General features: G+C 43.0%; 2 protein-coding genes and 1 long non-coding RNA gene across 6 annotated transcripts; 1 reads left to right on the top strand and 2 right to left on the bottom strand.

The window, feature by feature from the left end:
* Window positions 1-654: 654 nt before the first annotated feature.
* mfsd2al2 (major facilitator superfamily domain containing 2a-like 2) lies at window positions 655-10,422 on the bottom strand. 4 transcript variants are annotated; one of them, XM_037104419.1, is made up of 14 exons: window positions 10,102-10,405; window positions 9,075-9,194; window positions 8,872-8,996; window positions 8,634-8,766; window positions 7,641-7,719; window positions 7,401-7,558; window positions 6,104-6,194; window positions 5,825-5,946; window positions 5,575-5,658; window positions 5,369-5,452; window positions 4,307-4,419; window positions 3,923-4,066; window positions 3,641-3,817; window positions 655-1,819 (listed from the first exon to the last, which is right to left on the bottom strand). In XM_037104419.1, exons 1-14 carry the CDS (start codon window positions 10,201-10,203, stop codon window positions 1,420-1,422), a joined length of 1,932 nt encoding a protein of 643 aa, XP_036960314.1. In that variant the 5' UTR covers window positions 10,204-10,405; the 3' UTR covers window positions 655-1,419. The 4 variants fall into 4 exon arrangements, with proteins under 4 accessions (XP_036960314.1, XP_036960315.1, XP_036960316.1 ...); XM_037104422.1 differs by having other exon boundaries at window positions 1,677-1,814; window positions 10,102-10,422; XM_037104420.1 differs by lacking the exon at window positions 3,641-3,817 and having other exon boundaries at window positions 10,102-10,414.
* On the top strand, window positions 3,940-6,249 carry LOC119022943. Its single transcript, XR_005076129.1, has 3 exons — window positions 3,940-4,187; window positions 4,253-4,442; window positions 6,061-6,249. It is a non-coding gene; the product is annotated as an uncharacterized LOC119022943 (long non-coding RNA).
* A 1,031-nt stretch (window positions 10,423-11,453) lies between the features above and the next one.
* Window positions 11,454-15,252, bottom strand: fam110a (family with sequence similarity 110 member A). The gene is made up of 2 exons (XM_037104551.1): window positions 15,088-15,252; window positions 11,454-13,176 (listed from the first exon to the last, which is right to left on the bottom strand). Exon 2 carries the CDS (start codon window positions 13,041-13,043, stop codon window positions 11,799-11,801), a length of 1,245 nt encoding a protein of 414 aa, XP_036960446.1. The 5' UTR covers window positions 13,044-13,176; window positions 15,088-15,252; the 3' UTR covers window positions 11,454-11,798.
* Window positions 15,253-15,389: the final 137 nt, after the last annotated feature.

The raw sequence follows: 15,389 nt of genomic DNA on the forward strand, positions 1-15,389 counted from the left end.
GATGATGATGATGATGATGATGATGATGATGTAGACAAGGGGTTTATAAAGTGTGTGACAGAGTGATAGTATGTAAATTAAAACTTTTTTAAAAAAAATTAAATATTGATTGATTATAGATTTTGATTGTTTGATTGAAATCTTTGTTTAAAGACCACAAACAAGCAAAACAAAAGTAAAGTGCAAAACAAAACAAGTCAGTTATAAGTTACATGTTCGTTATGTTATGTTTTATATAAACCCACCTCCTCCCCATTAATCTTTATCTGATAATTTAGCATAAGCTTCTTTATTTAATCATAATTTATGAATATATTAATGAATAAATCTGAAATACACACACATACACATAGATATATGTAATTTATGACCAAATTTGTTCTAAAAAAAATGTAATTTTATCTGTCAAACATTTATCTTTATACTATAACTTTGGAACAGATTTTAACATTTGGTGTTCAGACTGTTTCTGTGTTTCAGTGGGAGTCTGTGAAACCAGCAGATAAATGAAAAACTCAGGAGTCCCAAAATAAAACATTGATAAAAAACAACAGAGGGTGACTACAGAAGTACTCTTTCTGTAAGATGAGAAATGTTTTCAATTTTTTTGTTAGAAGAAAAATAAATTCAGATCCAAAAATAAATGATCATTCCTTCAACCTATCAATCATCTTTATTTAGAAAACAAAACTGAAATTCAAAAGTAAATGAAAAAACAAACAAACAAACATGGGATATTACTGTAAACAGGCTTTTTTTTAGTCTCATGGAGGACATTAGATGAGAAGACTGACACCACTGTCATGTCTGAGGCCAGGAAACAGGAAGTTAGCTTAGCATAGCATAAAGACTGGCAGCAGCTAGCAGCTAACCATGCCATGCGCAAAGCTGAACAAATCCTCCTTCCAGTACGAGAAAAATAACAAGTTGTCGTTTCTACAATAAGGGCTTCGTACAGACAAAACAGAAAAGATCATTTGTGTTTATTGATGGACTCTATGGAGCTCCCTGCAGGCCGATTTTGTTACCTTCGGACGAGGTTAGCTCTTTCCCAGTATCTCTGCTGGATGTTGCCTCTTTATTTATTGTGCCGACCCAGTCAAAATAAATACTGTTGGCAGTGTATGTTTCTGCAAACCATGAATATGATGAAACTTTACATTTCTTTATTCATGTTATAACAACACTGTGCTTATGAACTGGTTAGGTTTAGGCACTGAAAACACTTGTTTCAGGTGTGTAGAAAATCTCTCTTTTTGCCCAAATAACAGTTTTTTGTCAACAGAAACACGGCTGGGAATTACATGAGGTCTCCTCTAAAATATCAAGTGGTTTCTCACTTACATTTGCAGACACATGAACATTTGGCAAGAACATTAAAGCACCTCGTACAATCCTGAAACTATAAAAGGTGCCTCACTAAACCCAGGAGACTTTAGATTTCACATTCGACCTGCTAGATGACGTCCCAGGATCGTTCTCCGGAACATTTCTGCCTGATTTATCTTCTCCTGGCTGCGGGTACCGGCTGAGTCTCTGCTCATGACGCTTCAGATTTACGTCTGACTTGACGACTGATTTAGGCCCGCTGTATTCTCCAGAGCAGCTCTGTGATACATCAGATGGGACAGATGACTTGACAGAGCATTTTTTATCATGCTTGTAACAACGTGGTGAGGACTTTGACTGGTGCGACGTGGCGTTGGTCTTAGTGTTAGAATGTGAAGTGGTTGTCACATCGTCACGAGGCGGCTGCACATTTGTCGGTCGCTCTGAGTTGTGTTCTCTTGTCTCTGATGAGGAGGATGTAGCTTCTGTGCTAAATGAAGAATGAAGAGAGAAATATTAAATTCTATAACTGCAACGGAGACAAACCACGTACGCAATCTCGTGAAAGTGGTGCTGAAATGAGTGGAAACAGAATTTTGCATAAATGCCAAATCATGAAAACAGTTTGTTATGCTAGTTTTACTCTGCACAGATATTTCAGTACTTTGATTTAAGGGTCTGAGAATAAGAGAAGTTTGACATTTTGGGAAACACTTTCTCACCATTTTGCTGAGCTTCGCACAGAGCTAAGCTAGCTGTCCACCCTGGTAATGTGTTTCAGCCTTAGCTCAGCTAACAGGCTCCTGGCTATAGCTTCAGTTAGCATTCAAACAATAGAGTGGCACCAAAATGTTAAACTATTTTATCTTCACATCCCATTGGCTTTAATGCAGAAGCAATGCTACGTAGCAAACAAAAGAATGACTGATAGGTTTGACCAGGCTGTTCTGAACACATCACTGTCTTCACGATAAGTTTATGTGAAGAACTTATAAGGAAACCAGACCTGCCAGATGTATGATAATTTTCATATTTGTACGATAATTTTGCCCCTTGTGTAATGTGTGTTATGTATTACGTGTTACGTTTCCCCAGAAATTGAAACCTGAAGGACAGGGTCAAAGCAAAACTGGTCCGTTGGTGACTGAAAGGTGGCGGTGGGAAATAAAACCCACAGCCACCCGCTGAAAATGAACAAAAAACACAAAAACTAAAGGTGAAGCTGGAGTCTTTGATCAGGGGGGAAACAAAATGAACAGAAACTGGCCCAAAGAAAGAAATCTCAAACACTCAACTCATATTTTCACCGCAAACAGAAAACGCAGAGAGCCGACTGATGGCGTCGACTCTCTGAAAACACGCGACCATCTGAGCAGGTGCACTGCAGTCACCTTATATAGTCTGACAGCAGCCAGCTGAGGGAGAACATCACAGGTGCAGCCAATATCTTCTGATCACCTGTGACCTAGATCTTTAGAAATCCCTGTTCACAGCAGTTACAGGGTAACGTTATCATCCATTTTGAATCATGTTTCCACTCCCTTTTAGCGCTGTTAAGGGTTTTTAACAGATCCCGGGGGACATAGCTGCATCACAAGCTGCTAAATGCTCCATTATGTTCACCTGCTTGTGGCTGCGTTTGTCTGCCTGCTCGTCCGTGCTGAGCAGGTTGTGTTCAGTGAGATTTTCGACCTTTTGCTGCCGCTTCAGCTGAGAACAGCAGCTGCCGAACAGCTAAACAATGATGTGTACTCTTGTTTCCATAATCTGTGAACATTCAGATGGGTTGTTTTTTTTTCTTCTTTTTTTTTTTCCAGCCAATTATCTTGTGTGGGTTGTGCTCGCCTCCCTCCACTCGGCGTGCCTCGACTTGCTCAGTCTTCGCTCTGGATCCACACTCTTCACACATATTTAATCTGCTTGTACTTTGACAGTGGAATCTGTTTACTGTTTTATATTCTGTGCATGTAAAATGTCTGTCCGTCCAGGGAGGAGTGTCCTTCCTCTGTGGCTCTCCCTGAGGTTCCTTCCATCTTTTTTCTCTCATGCTAAAAGGGCATTTTCAGAGGGGAGTTTTTCCTTTTTCCGCACCAAGTAAAGCCCACTGAGGCAGTGTGATTTCTAAAATTGACTTGAATCTTGTTATAAGGATGCAGGGGAGCTGCAGATTCCGGTGACAGATTCTCTGTAGGTTCAGCACTACAAGTAACCCATTTCACATTTTCACTTCAATACGTAAAAGGCTCCATTACGGCCGCTTTAAAGACGGCATGTCGGCTTCGTCCCCTGAGAGGTTTTATCCACCACTCACCAAACTGTTGTCGGCTGTTCCTGGAGCTGTAAAGATTGCCTCTCATTGATTGGGTAGGAGCGAAAGAAGACCATCCCCATCAGCAGCAGCGCGATGGGAACCGGCGAGAACAACACAACCAGAGCCGTCACCACTCCGTCGCCATGGATACAGGCGGAAGCTCTGTAGCCCACAAAACTGGAGACGAGGAGGAAAAACAAAAAAAAACAAAACAAAAATCTGACGAACGAACAGATGCACTCACGTAACAGAGAAAAGTGAGCGGATGGAGGAGTGACTCACTGTAATGTCATGGTTGAGATCCCGACAGACAGGCCTCCAGCCAGCTTACTGCAGAAGGCGTAGCAGGAGAAAAACAGAGGCTCCAGGTCTTTGTAGGATGGGTGTCTCGCTGCGAAGTCGTCCACCACATCAGGGAGCATGGACCTGTGGCACAAACACTGACAAAGCTGACATATCACACACCAAAACCACATGTCAGCTCGGCTCTGACCAGTCAACAAACCATCAGATCATCGCTAGAATATTCATCAGTGACCAGGTTCAGGTAGAGGCACTCTTAAATGATTCATGTGCGCCGCGTTCGGTTCTGATACTGATTGGATCCGACAGGGGCCTCGGAAACGGACGGAGAACTTTATGTCCTGGCAGGGAAATTACACTCACCAGGGGAGCAGGAATACGGTCGCAATGCTGAATCCCATCAGAATGCACATAATCATGAAGACTGGCAGGTTACTGGGGACACAAGCGACTATGATCGAAGCCGGGATGAAGAGCTGACAGAGACATAAACAGGCAGGTAGGTGTGGAAATATTCAGATTACTGTACAGGGGCATGAGACAAAACATACAATAAGGATACATTTATTAAATTAATGCAGTAATAATTATTCATTTACAGTTATATAAAACAATAATAAACTTTTAGTAACAAACAAATGTCACAGACAAGATGATGTCGCTGTCCATTCCATTTTTTCCATTCCAAATCCATTATAAACATTATGTTTTGTTCCTTGCACCAAACCTCATTGGGATTTCAAATGATTTTTCTCTGTTGTGTTTATTACCAGAGTAATGCCGCTGTAAATTCAATTTGGGAAACTATCATAGATAACCCTAGTTTTAGTGAAGTCGGCATGAAATATTAATTTATATATATAAAAAAAAAAAGTTAGGACAGTGTCAAACATTGTCTGCTATTGTTTACTGTAGAGTTGGGTGGCTGTGATCGCTGTTGGCTAGCTGACTGACTTTAAAGTTGTCACAGATGCATCACATGAATGAAGCTAACAGCAGATCAGTGAGAAGTTTATGACATTTTACCAGCAGCTGGTATGAAATCTACCTGAAGTGCTGCCTGTAATATCAGGAAGCAGACAGATAAGAGGTCACTCTGAGCGGGCCCTCGCCACCAGTGTACAACCTGATCATCGCTGCATGCTGCTTTAATTTCTTTCGAAATGATATGTTCGATATATGAAGATAAAGGAACAAAGAAACCTTGACATTAATACCACTGATCTCAGAAACCAAAACCAAAAAATAAGTCATCATCTGGATGATGGAGAAGTAAATAAACCGTTGTTTATATATGAAAACAGTGAATTTCATGACAAGCATGTGAATCAAACATCCTCATCCATCCTTAATGATTGTGACCGTGGTAACTAATCTTCGTCAATGTACTTCATGTGTGTTACAGGGACATGTGTGGTTTCTTACTGACAGTCCGATGAAAACTGTGACCTTCTTTCCTATTCTCAGAAGAACTGTTTGCCACAGAGGAACTGCGACAGAGGCAGACAACTGTGGAAACATTGAAATTAGAAATTCAAGATGCGTTGTGACTTTGTATCACGCAACGTGGGAAACTATAGGGCTGTAAAATCTCTCGGTGAGCAGAGTGTGTTATTACACTTGCATCTTACCAGTAGAGCCAGCAGGAGGTGCTGGAAATGGGCTCCCAGCCCGGCTGCATGACTGCAAAAGAGTGCAAAATTACCCAAGGACATCTAAGATAAAACAGATACAGGACAGTTAGATAACCATTAAGTACATGCACGACTTCGGACAGCAAAAAAACAAATTCAAAAATAGAAAAACCAAGTGAAGATATGCAAAGACAATTATACAAGGATTATTGGCATCATGTTCAGAGGAATGCAGATCGAACTCTACCTGAAATGCAAGTGCACTGAACACAAAGCCAAGCAGCAGGCGCTGGTAAGGAATGTGGCACATCAGCATCTTCAGCGAGGTCAGATAGGGCGGTCGCACTCTGTCATCAGAGCAGAGAGCCGCTGCAAACAACCACAGTGAGATGTCAGAGAGCAGGAGGGAAGACATCATGGTGACATACATCACATGCATTGACCACAAACAGCAAAACAACAAACATGCGTTTTTATTTGCAGTGTTTCTCTATTATTAACGTCGACCACTGAGTGGGTGACTCACCACGCTGCTCCGTCACCCCGAGGAAGAGAACCAGACTGCAGAGGAAAAACAGGGCACCCATGACCAGAGCTGAGGTCAGGAAAGCCTTTTGCTGCGGGCAGAAATACACACATTAAACATTTAAACATTAAAAAGACACAATTATTCTACCAACAAACACATGTCCAGAAGCACAAACACCAGCAAACAGGCCTCCAGTTATGTAATCCTCATATGTTTGAGATTACTTTGCATTAAGATCATGTTATACAAGGTTTTTCCATGATTATTAATGATCGTTTCATTTCAAATTCTTTACAGTATTTATACTGTATATATTTTAGGTTCATTTCAATTTTCAGGTCTATCATGACATAATACTTTCTGGAATACTAATAAAGTGTTTAGTGAGCTAATCTTCACAGATAAACACCACGACGTGTAAATTAAGTCGCTGGAGGTTTAAAGCTAATGTTAGGCTATAAACAGACCACACTGTGGTCGCATGACTTAAGCGTCACCACCACTAAGTGTCTGACTACATAATTACTGTACAAGTTACCTATAAATTGAGTCAGAATACTTTGTATCTAAAGTCTCTTAATGTCCGTGACAACGTCTGAAGCCTCGTGTAGCCACTTGTTAGCAACCGCCGTTTTTTTGACGCACAAGTTGTTTATGTTGTAGAACAAAATATGTGTAATATCTTAAATCTGAGGGAACCACAGACCTTATTTCAGGCTTTTAACCGAAAACCAACTAACTAACTAACTAAAACCTCATTGACTTTGAGACGAGGGGACCGGGTCAGGGTCAGGGTCAGGGTCAGGGTTAGGGTTAGGGTTGCATGTGCAAAAATATGAACTGATTTCTGGTTTTAGGACGACAAGCAACACCACACTACTTAAGAGGTATCAATCTTCTTGGCTACCTCTTGGCAAAAAGGATATGTGCTAAAAGATCTAAATTCTTATTGATCCATCTTTATTAATGATCTAATTTCAAATTGGCATCAGCTGTTTACAACGGTTTGTTTTTTGCAAATTCACTTCCATTAAATCTGCCTCCTCAACACTTTAGTTGTTTAATATATGTTAAATGCACTTGATTTAGAACAAAGTCCTGACAGCATGAAGCGATGAACACACAACAATGCCTTTTGTGAGAGAAGCTGAGAAGTAAATTACAGGGTAACCAGATACCCCTGAGACTGTGTGAGCACCATGTCAAGACAATGCTGCTCTGCTGCTAAAGGAACCTGAGCTGCCTCGACCGGAGTTACCACTTGTATTTAACATTTCAAGTGCAGCGCGTCTACCGTTCCCTGGAGGGAGGCATTCTGCGCTGAAGACGTGCTTTGAGGAGTCTCCTGGTCCGCGTGTTGACAGGCCTCCTGCTTCTCTGTGTTGTACACGGCGACAACTTGACCCTGGATCACAGACGCCAACAGCATCGCCACCATCTCCACAGTCATCCCTGCCAGAGAAGGGCACAAGATCCTCGGTCTACACTGTGCTCAGCCTCGTGGTCTGAGAGTAACGAGTGCCGGTGCTCTTACTGTAGGCCGTCGCCGAGTCCCTGTCTCTGTGATCTCCCCCCAGGAACATGTTGAGGGAGATGTACGGCACGTTGTAGCACTGTTAATGGGAGAAAACGTGACAGCGATCGACAGCGCACGAGCGGTGTGAAACCCAGTCACCATGGAGACACAGCTTGGAGCAAAATGGCAGCAGCAACAGTGAATTCAAGAGATGGAGAAAAATGTGGTGAGGGCAAATAGAAGACTGAAGGCACAAGATGGAGGATAGAAGGACAGAAGACGTAGTCTAAACCTCTAATCCCAGAAATACTCCATTCCAAAGTTAAATCCCTGTATTCAGACGTCAACTTTAATAAAAGAACATCAAGTATTATCGGCAAATATTCACCCAACAGTAAATATTCATGTTTCTTGTAACAGATTTATTATCATAGATGGCATAAGAGTCTGTAAACAGCACTTTATTGTTGTAGCAGCTCTAGGGCGAGCTTTATCTCTATCATGGTGAAATAATTTGACCTTTTTGAGTTGCAGATACTTCAAATAAAATCATGTTAGATGTTTAGAGGGTAAATCAGTTTTGACAAGTAGTCGCCCCTGGAAGAGACGCAGCTTTTATTCCCCTTGTAATTGTTTTGTATTTTCTAAGATTGTCGTAGTAGTTTTAAAAGTAACTTCGAAACTGCAGCTGGAGGTGGTGGACTGTCGACAAAAATCTGACCCGAGTCCTTTAAAAAGAAATCCACGGGTCGACAAATACTCCACAGGCTAAACCGCTCACAAGTGGCCCATAAAAAAGTGATTCATACATGTTAATTCCTCCAAATTGGAGCCCCTTTAATGACTGATGAGTGTTGGACTTCAAAATAAAATGAGGTTGTCTATGCTTTTATTTTGTATGTACATGATTATTCTGGCCTCCTCAAGCAGCTGGGCCCCAGACAGCTCTTCCTTCTTTTAGCTCCGTGTTTGAGGAGCATGAAAGTGCCTGAAACACTCGCGCTGACTTACACTCATGATGGTCTCGAACAGGCAGGCCGCCGTGAGGAACCACAGCACCCTGACAGCCGGAGACATGGAGCCTCCCGGCACGAACCACAGCAGCAGATAGGACAGGACGCCAAACGGAGAGGAAAGAACCAGCCTGACAGACAAACATGGTGGGCTCTGTTGAATTCAGCGCCGGAGGGAGGCATCCTACATTAATTCAAGATGAAGTGCGTTAAACATGGCGGCCACGCCAACCAACCATGGAGTGAGTTTGCCGATGGGCGTCCAGTTACTGCGGCCCACCAGATATCCAATCAGAGGGTCCGTCACGGCGTCCCAGGCCCGACTCACGAATAAGATCATGGAGACGTAGGAGGCCTCCATCTGTGAAATACTGACATGCTTTATTTTGAAAATTCAGATAGAAGTGCGAGCTGCTGTTAGTGAGGAAAACATGTTCACCTGCACAACATCCAGAAGAAAGATCTGCAGGGAAACACCCAAAGCTACTGTGGTCATCTGATACGGGACCCCACCCACAGCGTAACACATCTTCCTGGCAAGAGGAATCCCCCCCGACCCCTGTGAAGACCAGAGAGAAGCAGACTGACTTTTAAAGGATAACTGCACCCAAAAATTGAAAACTCAGTCATTATTGTCTCACCCTCTTGCAGATGTAGAGTCAAGTGAAGTTTTGTTGTGCACAAAACATTTCTGAAGCTTCACAGTGATGCAGCGTTCTCCGAAACAACTGAAGTAGAAGGGGACTTGTTTTGAAAATGGAAAAAAGACTAAATGAGGGGTGAAAATAACTTATTTTCGAACCAGTTTGGGATCTTACAGCTTAAATTAAATCTTAAATTTGTATGTTTTAAAACAAGTCCCCATCGACTTCAGTTGTTTCGGAGAACACTGTGACGCTGTTTTGCTGTGAAGGAATGTTTTGTGAATTACAAAAATTCACCCAACATTCCATCAACATGAGGTTGAGTGAATGATGACTTGATTTTCATTTTTGGATGAACTTATCCTTTAATGATTTCAGCGTCTGTTTACATGGTTTTCTAAAGTATTTCCCAGAACATTTTAAGTTCAAGTTTCAAACTAACTGACTGCTGTCTTGAGTGAGGAGTATTTTGTTGAAGACACGAGGAACATACTGATTTCTGTGCCACCTGAGCCAAGTCTGTAAATTATACAAATGCATCAAAACAACCCAGAAAAAAACGCAATACAACTGCTGCAAGGGGTGAATTAACAATCATCATTCAACAGAGAAAACCATGAAATAATAAACTTTTTTTATCAAATCTGCACACACAAGATGAATATTTTCCTGTCTTGTTTAAATGCAATTTTAATTTTGACAACTTAAGCTTAACTTTAGTGGCATGTCCATAACTGAATAGAGTTCTGCCACAGCATTATACTAATGATCATTGATATTACAACATAAAGAATTTAAAAAGAAGTAGATTTAGAGTCTTACCCTCTGCTGACCTGCGCTGCATGACTCTCTGTCCTCGGCCTGTTTTAATAACTGATTCTTTAATGTCTGTACTCGACTCGTAAAGTCCTTGAGACAACTCATCCTCTGAGGTTAGAGACAATGAAGTCACACGCGGTTATAATCGTCCTCTGCGTGTATTAGACAACAGCAGCTCTCTCCATCATCACACGGACGTGTTGAAGTCCTGAAGACTGAAATCTGGTTGAACAACTTCTTCGTCTCTGAGCGTGAGCGGCTGTTATTATCCAGCCCACCTGCTCTTAATTACAGTGCGAGTGAGTGAATGAGCTGCACAACAAAGCTTTTTTTCAAGTGTGTGTTCCTTTAAGACATGATTCATTTATGACCTCTTTTTTTTTAACCAGTGTTTTAAAAAGCACTCAAAGGTCATGCTTGAGTAAAGATAAAATAATACCTTGGTAGAGTGAAAGTGACCTGTTAGATTAGTACTTGAGTTAGAGTATCTGAAAAATAAATGTAATTAAGTAAAGAACAAGTAAAAGTAGTGATGGACTGTAACTAAAACATTTACTCATGTCCTTTACTTCAGTACAACTTTCAGCTTGAACTTTATTATTTCAGTCTTCTGCCCCTTTTTACTTCCACTCCACTGGACTTTTTACTCCACTACATTTATTTGATAACTTCAGTTACTAGTTACTTCGTGAGCTGAAGAGACAAACCAGAACAATTTTATGTTATCATCAGTAATGTGATAAATATGACAAATTAAAAACAACTGTTCTCCAAGTAGGGAAATAGTGAATATCCCATCCAATAATCTTTTGATCTGTAGTTTACAGTAAACATTCATGTACAGATATGTATCATTTATCTTTACTTAAAGCCCATTTATTGCTAGAAACTTACTTTTAATACTTAAGTTCAATTAATATCGGATACTTTAAGACTCACTCATGGCTATAGGTAACATTCACTCTTACCAAAGTAATATTTTAAAACAAAATCTTCATCTCCTCTCATGTGAGACATTTTGGTGCCATTTCCTGATTGATTATCTATTTATCAGAATCAGTGTTTTTTTTCCTTTTGTTAAATCTGATTGCTGAGAACATAAATCAGCTTACAAACTTGCTACTTTGGCACGAATGCAGTGTGTACAGTAAGTATAAAGCAGCAGAGTGTCAGTATGGAGCGCTCTGACCTCTTGTGGAACAGCAGAGAAACTTTCCTCCATCAAATGAAGCCTGTTCTGTTTCTCCCTGACAAGCTCATAAACAGGAAATACACGAAGAAGAGTTTCAAAGTGACCTCACCCATCACATACATTAAACAGACTTATAATATGGACATAGTAACAGAGAAGATGCTTTCATCGTTCAATTTTTAATGCCATTAAAGTCCATTTACAGCCCGAGATGAGACGTCTTCACTGTGAGCCACATGAGCTCCACACAAAAACAATCAAAATAACATCAACAACAAAAAAAAAATCATTTCCTGCAGTAAAAATAGCTGTTTCTGATCGTGTTTCTGATCATATGACACTAACACAAAAAATATCAAATGTCTTTAAAAAAAGAAAACAAATGAATCGAGCTGAAGTGAATTACTTTTCAGACGTATCATCAGTTAAGTCACAGGATCCCGTCACTTCATTGAAATTTTCACTTTGGTTTGAAGCTTATTTTAGACCATTTAACACCTGCAGCCTCCTATAAGTTGGTGCTTTTAGTTGCGTTGTCCTTGGCGTGCCGGAGTCCATACAGCCATTTAATCACTCTCGCATTTCTCTCAATAACAGAGACGCCGTAGGGAACACGCTCAGCCGCATTACCAGCACCTCCTTCCTCCTCCTCCTCCTCCTCTTCATCCTCTCTGCCGGAGCCTGCACACTCGGACCCCGGAGCGCTCACACTGCGGAAACGAGCCATGGACACAATGTCAGAAGTAGATCCGGTCCACTCCTGCAGGTCTGCTGGATCCAGACCACACAGGTTGAAGAAGCGCTCCAGGTCCGTCCCGGCTCGGGAGCACCGGTCGCTCATGTCCGACTTGGACCGGGTCAGGGAGGGGCGCTTCTTGGAGCTGGAGGAGGACCGACGGGTGATCGCTGGGGAGGGAGGAGGGAACAGGCTGAGGTTTGGGTGGGGCGGAGTTGGTGTGGGGGTTCCAGCTGGAGAGGAGGGGGGGCTGTCTGGTTTCGATGGTGCGACGACGGGTTTCAGAGGAGAAGGAGGTGCTGTTGTTGTTCTGGACTGGAAGAGACGCAGGTGTGAGGTAGCCGGGCGGAGTGGAAACTGGGAATGTAACGGGATGGGCTGAAGGGGCTGCCGGATGAAGTGAGGTGGTCTGCTGGGTGTCCTCACCTGAGGCATGACGTCCACTCTGCGTACCGTCCCTGCAGCTGGAGCTCCAGGAGACCCGGAACTCTCCACCCTGGCAGGCCCAGAGGCTTTTAATCTCACTTTAGCTGGACTGGACCAGTCAGGACGCGGCGGTGGACACGGCCTCTCCTTCTTCTGTTGCACCCCTGCAGGTGTGGGGCATGGACCACCATTAGGAGCTTTACTGTCCCCTGAGGCTGACGCATCACTCACACCACTGATCAGATTAGTCAGGTGCTCCAGGTTGAGCTGAACTTCCTCCTTCTTTGCTTTCGTTGGAGTTTGGGTCTTCCTAGTGGGCCTCAGATCAGAACCGGGGCTCAGCAGAGGCTTCCTCATGTCTGGAGCCCGGACCGGCTGCTGTTTGGACAGAGCCACCTGACTCTTGACATATTTCGCCTTGTCTGCTTCCAGCCTCTCCACCGCACTCTGCCTCGGTGCGCCCGCTGTTGCAGGGAAGCGCCGGTAGAAGTCCGGCCCCACTGGCCCTTTGGGTCGCAATCGTGGCGGTGTAGCGACAACTGCAGTCCTCCCCGGCTGCCTCGCTGGGCTTTGAAGAGTCTCAACAGGCATGCTGTAAAAACTAGGAGCACCTGCACCTTTCTCTTTCTCTAGTTTGATTCTGCAGAAGTGGCAAAGTTATCCTGTCTCATGATCAGCTCCACTCCATGTTTGAGTTGGGATGTCAGCATCTCAGTTGTACTTCCTGTGGAAAAGAGACACATCAGTGTGAGTGTGTGTTAAAGACAACAAGCATTCTCAGACAGGACACAGCCAGCTCCACAAACATCCTCCACCCATAAACCCTCCTCCGTCTTTCACTGCAGCCAATCAGCCTCCCGAGGTCCCTTTTATCTTACAAGTTCATTGGCTGCAGACGCTGGCGGATTTGAACAATTACTCGCAGTCATCCATCTTTCCGCGGACAGACACACAAAAAAACTGACACTTCATTTTCAGTCAGTAGTGGACGGCCTGGGAAAAGAGTGGCACAAGTGTGTGTGTGTGTGTGTGTGTGTGTGTGTGTGTGTGTGTGTGTGTGTGTGTGTGTGTGTGTGTGAGGGGTGATGGGGAGGTTCAACAGGGCAGCTGTCAACAAGCTATTGTCTGGAGGCGATGCGGAGCAGATCACACACACTACCACACACACCAACAGCTGCTATGGGAACAATGGCTCCTCATCTTTAAATAAGGCAGCCAGTCGCCAGCAGGGTTTGTTAGTGAGCTTCTTCCTGAACTACAAACCTCTGCAGGTTAAAGGTGCAATATGTCGTTTTTTTGGGAGACATTTTTAATCAGGTGGGAAAGATCTTCTCTGACTAAACAAACTGAAAGAAAAAACTCTCTTTGCTTTCATGACTGAATAAACAAACTGACCTCAAAGTGAAACTCTCACTCGAGGAGCAGTCCACCATTACTCTCCTTCCTGTTAGGTCGCACTCGGGGAACGACACTTTTTGTCTGCCATGACGGCAGCACACCGAAGACACAGCTGCTAACGTGAGTTGTCCAAAAACTTTCTTTTTTAGCAAACTGCACACACAAACAGAGTTCTCAATGCTCGTGTTCATGTGTAGAGACCCTGGTGATCCTACGAGCAAAGTTTCATGTTGTGTCGAGCCTTTTTAGCATTTTAAAAATAGAGATTCTGATGCTAGCGTAAGAGTGCCCCATGCACTCCCATTGAAAATTAGCTTGCCCGAAAACGAAACTATGGTAAATCTTAAAAGTGCCTCTGTCATCGTAATTCACAAATAAAGCCTAGGTTGCATTTAGGGGAGAGTTTCACTTAAAAAGGACACAATTTCATTTTACTTTGTTTATATTTGGCGGACCCTGCCACCTTTCTAGTGTTCTGGGGCCTTGTTTTCCTCTGAGAACAGCTTGTTTATTCGATCAAACTCATTCATATATTCTTCTCCAAAACTACACAGCACCCCTGTAAGTAAAGTCATAACAAAGCGGTGCAGCTTAGCATCTGTTGCCCCATCTCTCTAGGCCTTTAACTGTGGTGAAGGTCATAAAAAATAAACTTGATAAATACATTCACTCTTTCTGCACTTCACTTAAGATGGGCTCCTGTGTGCGTTCGAACAGTCTGCGTCTGCCGGTCACATTCTCTACATATTTGCCATTCCAGTCTGAGCCAGGCCAAACTCCTGCTGACAGAGCTTATGGAAACTTCCCCTATAACCTGCCTCCACGTCTCCCCCCCTGAGTTCACAAAAACAAAGCACTCTCCCTTTACCGGTAGTGACAGCCAGCAGTGGCAGCACCACCATGATGTGTATGATTATAAGGAAGCAGGCTGGTGTTATTACAAACCAAAGAGGAATGTAAAGAGGTGGGTCAGACAAACAAAAATAGAGCCACTAATTTAGTGTTTCTGAGTCAAGTGCCAGCATGTTGAGCTTCCTGAGGGTAAATGAAAGAAGCAGGGAGACAAACGAAACAGAAACAAAAGAGGCAGGTAAACAACACAAAAGAAAAAGTCCCTCATGTATGCACTCAAGGCCTACATACCTGGTCTTGCCCTGACAAGCTCAGCTCTGCCTCTGTGAAGGTAACAGTTGTAGACAGGTTTTTTTTTCTTGCCTCATTTTAAAAGAAAACTCACCTTGACAGTCCCGGTTGGTCTCGACAGCCTCTCCTGGGTTTTCCTGGTTTGATCCCAGCGAACACACTGTGCCGTCCTGCTGAACAGAGTGTGTTTGAAAGCAGCTCAAGACAAACCTGTTTGACAACTCATGTGTGCTCCTCCTGATCCCGCCCCCCACCTCCGGATTGGTCCAGTCGCTCTGCTACAAGGATATGAGCCGACTTCTTTAATCACATGACTCCCTGCTTTTGTTTCATGTTGCTAGATGATAAGCGCTTTGTATGTGCAGGTGTCATAAATCATCCACACTAACTGACTCT

This window comes from Acanthopagrus latus, chromosome 7 (genome assembly GCF_904848185.1).
Source record: "Acanthopagrus latus isolate v.2019 chromosome 7, fAcaLat1.1, whole genome shotgun sequence".
Classification (NCBI taxonomy): domain Eukaryota; kingdom Metazoa; phylum Chordata; class Actinopteri; order Spariformes; family Sparidae; genus Acanthopagrus; species Acanthopagrus latus.